This window comes from Aplysia californica, unplaced genomic scaffold (genome assembly GCF_000002075.1).
Source record: "Aplysia californica isolate F4 #8 unplaced genomic scaffold, AplCal3.0 scaffold00464, whole genome shotgun sequence".
Lineage (NCBI taxonomy): Eukaryota > Metazoa > Mollusca > Gastropoda > Aplysiida > Aplysiidae > Aplysia > Aplysia californica.
Window position 1 is genome coordinate 679,968 of NW_004797734.1, and position 1,409 is coordinate 681,376.

The following is a 1,409-nucleotide window of genomic DNA, read 5'->3' on the forward strand; positions in this document are numbered from 1 at the left end:
TAATAATAGTAATAATAATAATAATAATGATAACAATAATAGTAATAATAATAATAGATAGCATGCGTGTAGCCCAAATTCCCGCTCAACAGCCAGCTCTATGCGCTCTACAATCTATAATAACAATAATATTATTATCATTATTACCCCAGCTGACCTGAGAGCATTCTGAAACAATCTCAAATTCTGGTGAAGTATACAGTACAAGCTGCCACTTATAGGCGCTAAAACACAAACATACTGACAAGATCTTTTGCTGTCTATAGCTGCCTACTCATTCCCACCTGAGTGAAATATAAGGAAAACTTGAGTAAAAGACCTTTCTCAAGGACACAACGTTATCTCCCTAACCGGATTCGAACCCATGACCGTACATTTCTACCTGTGGACAACACACAGACTCACCTACAAACAAGATTCGAACCTACGACCTTACATTTCTACCTGCAGACAACAAGATTCGAACCCACAACCTTACATTTCTACCAGCAGACAACAAGATTCAAACCCACGACCTTACATTTCTACAAGCAGACAACAAGATTCAAACCCACGACCTTACATTTCTACCAGCAGACAACAAGATTCAAACCCACAACCTTACATTTCTACAAGCAGACAACAAGATTCGAACCCACAACCTTACATTTCTACCAGCAGACAACAAGATTCAAACCCATGACCTTACATTTCTACAAGCAGACAACAAGATTTGAACCCACGACCTTACATTTCTAACTGCGAACAACAAGATTCAAACCCATGACCTTACATTTCTAACTGCAGACAAACACACAGACTCACCGACAAACAAGGCGGCCTTCCCTGCTGTTACCCCAAACTGGTACTCTATAAACTTGGGCATGAAGGTGGAAAATCCTGCTATAAGAATACCTGGAACAGAGAGGGTGACAAAACAGCTTATTTGTTTGTTTGTTTGTTTGTTTGTTTGTTCGCTAGCTTGTTTGTTTGTTTGTTAGTTTCTCTAGTTAAAACATGAACATAATATGATCTGAGATGGGGGGGTTTTTAATAGTAGAGGGTTTTACGGCGCTCGCAACTGCATAAGGTCATATGAGCGCCAAATATGATCTGTGAATAGATCATAATATTATTACTCTGGGATTTTTTAAAATCCTGATGGGTGACGAATATTATATTTTATAGATATACACAGTCGAAATTGTCTACTAAAACGGCCACCAATTATCAAAGTGGTAATTGGCCACTTCAAAGAGGTGGCTGTCTTACACAATGCCATTAAAATTAAACAAATTTTTTTACAGAAAAAACAAAACAATTAAAAACATTAAGGGGGGAAACGGGAAGTAGCAGTTTATATGGGAGATTGTCTTATTCTGGTGGGAGTTATGTATGTGCGTGTGTAACATTATATATATAGATATATA

At 37.5% G+C, this 1,409-nt stretch overlaps 1 protein-coding gene across 1 annotated transcript in view; it reads right to left on the reverse strand.

The window, feature by feature from the left end:
- LOC101850743 (solute carrier organic anion transporter family member 4A1-like) overlaps nt 1-894 on the reverse strand; it is a gene marked incomplete at its 5' end in the record, with an annotated part of 2,536 nt that extends 1,642 nt beyond the window's left edge. Inside the window, one exon of the mRNA XM_035971572.1 lies at nt 805-894. Within this exon, the coding sequence (XP_035827465.1) occupies nt 805-894 (90 nt within the window). The remainder of the gene's footprint in view (nt 1-804) is intronic.
- Nucleotides 895-1,409: the final 515 nt, after the last annotated feature.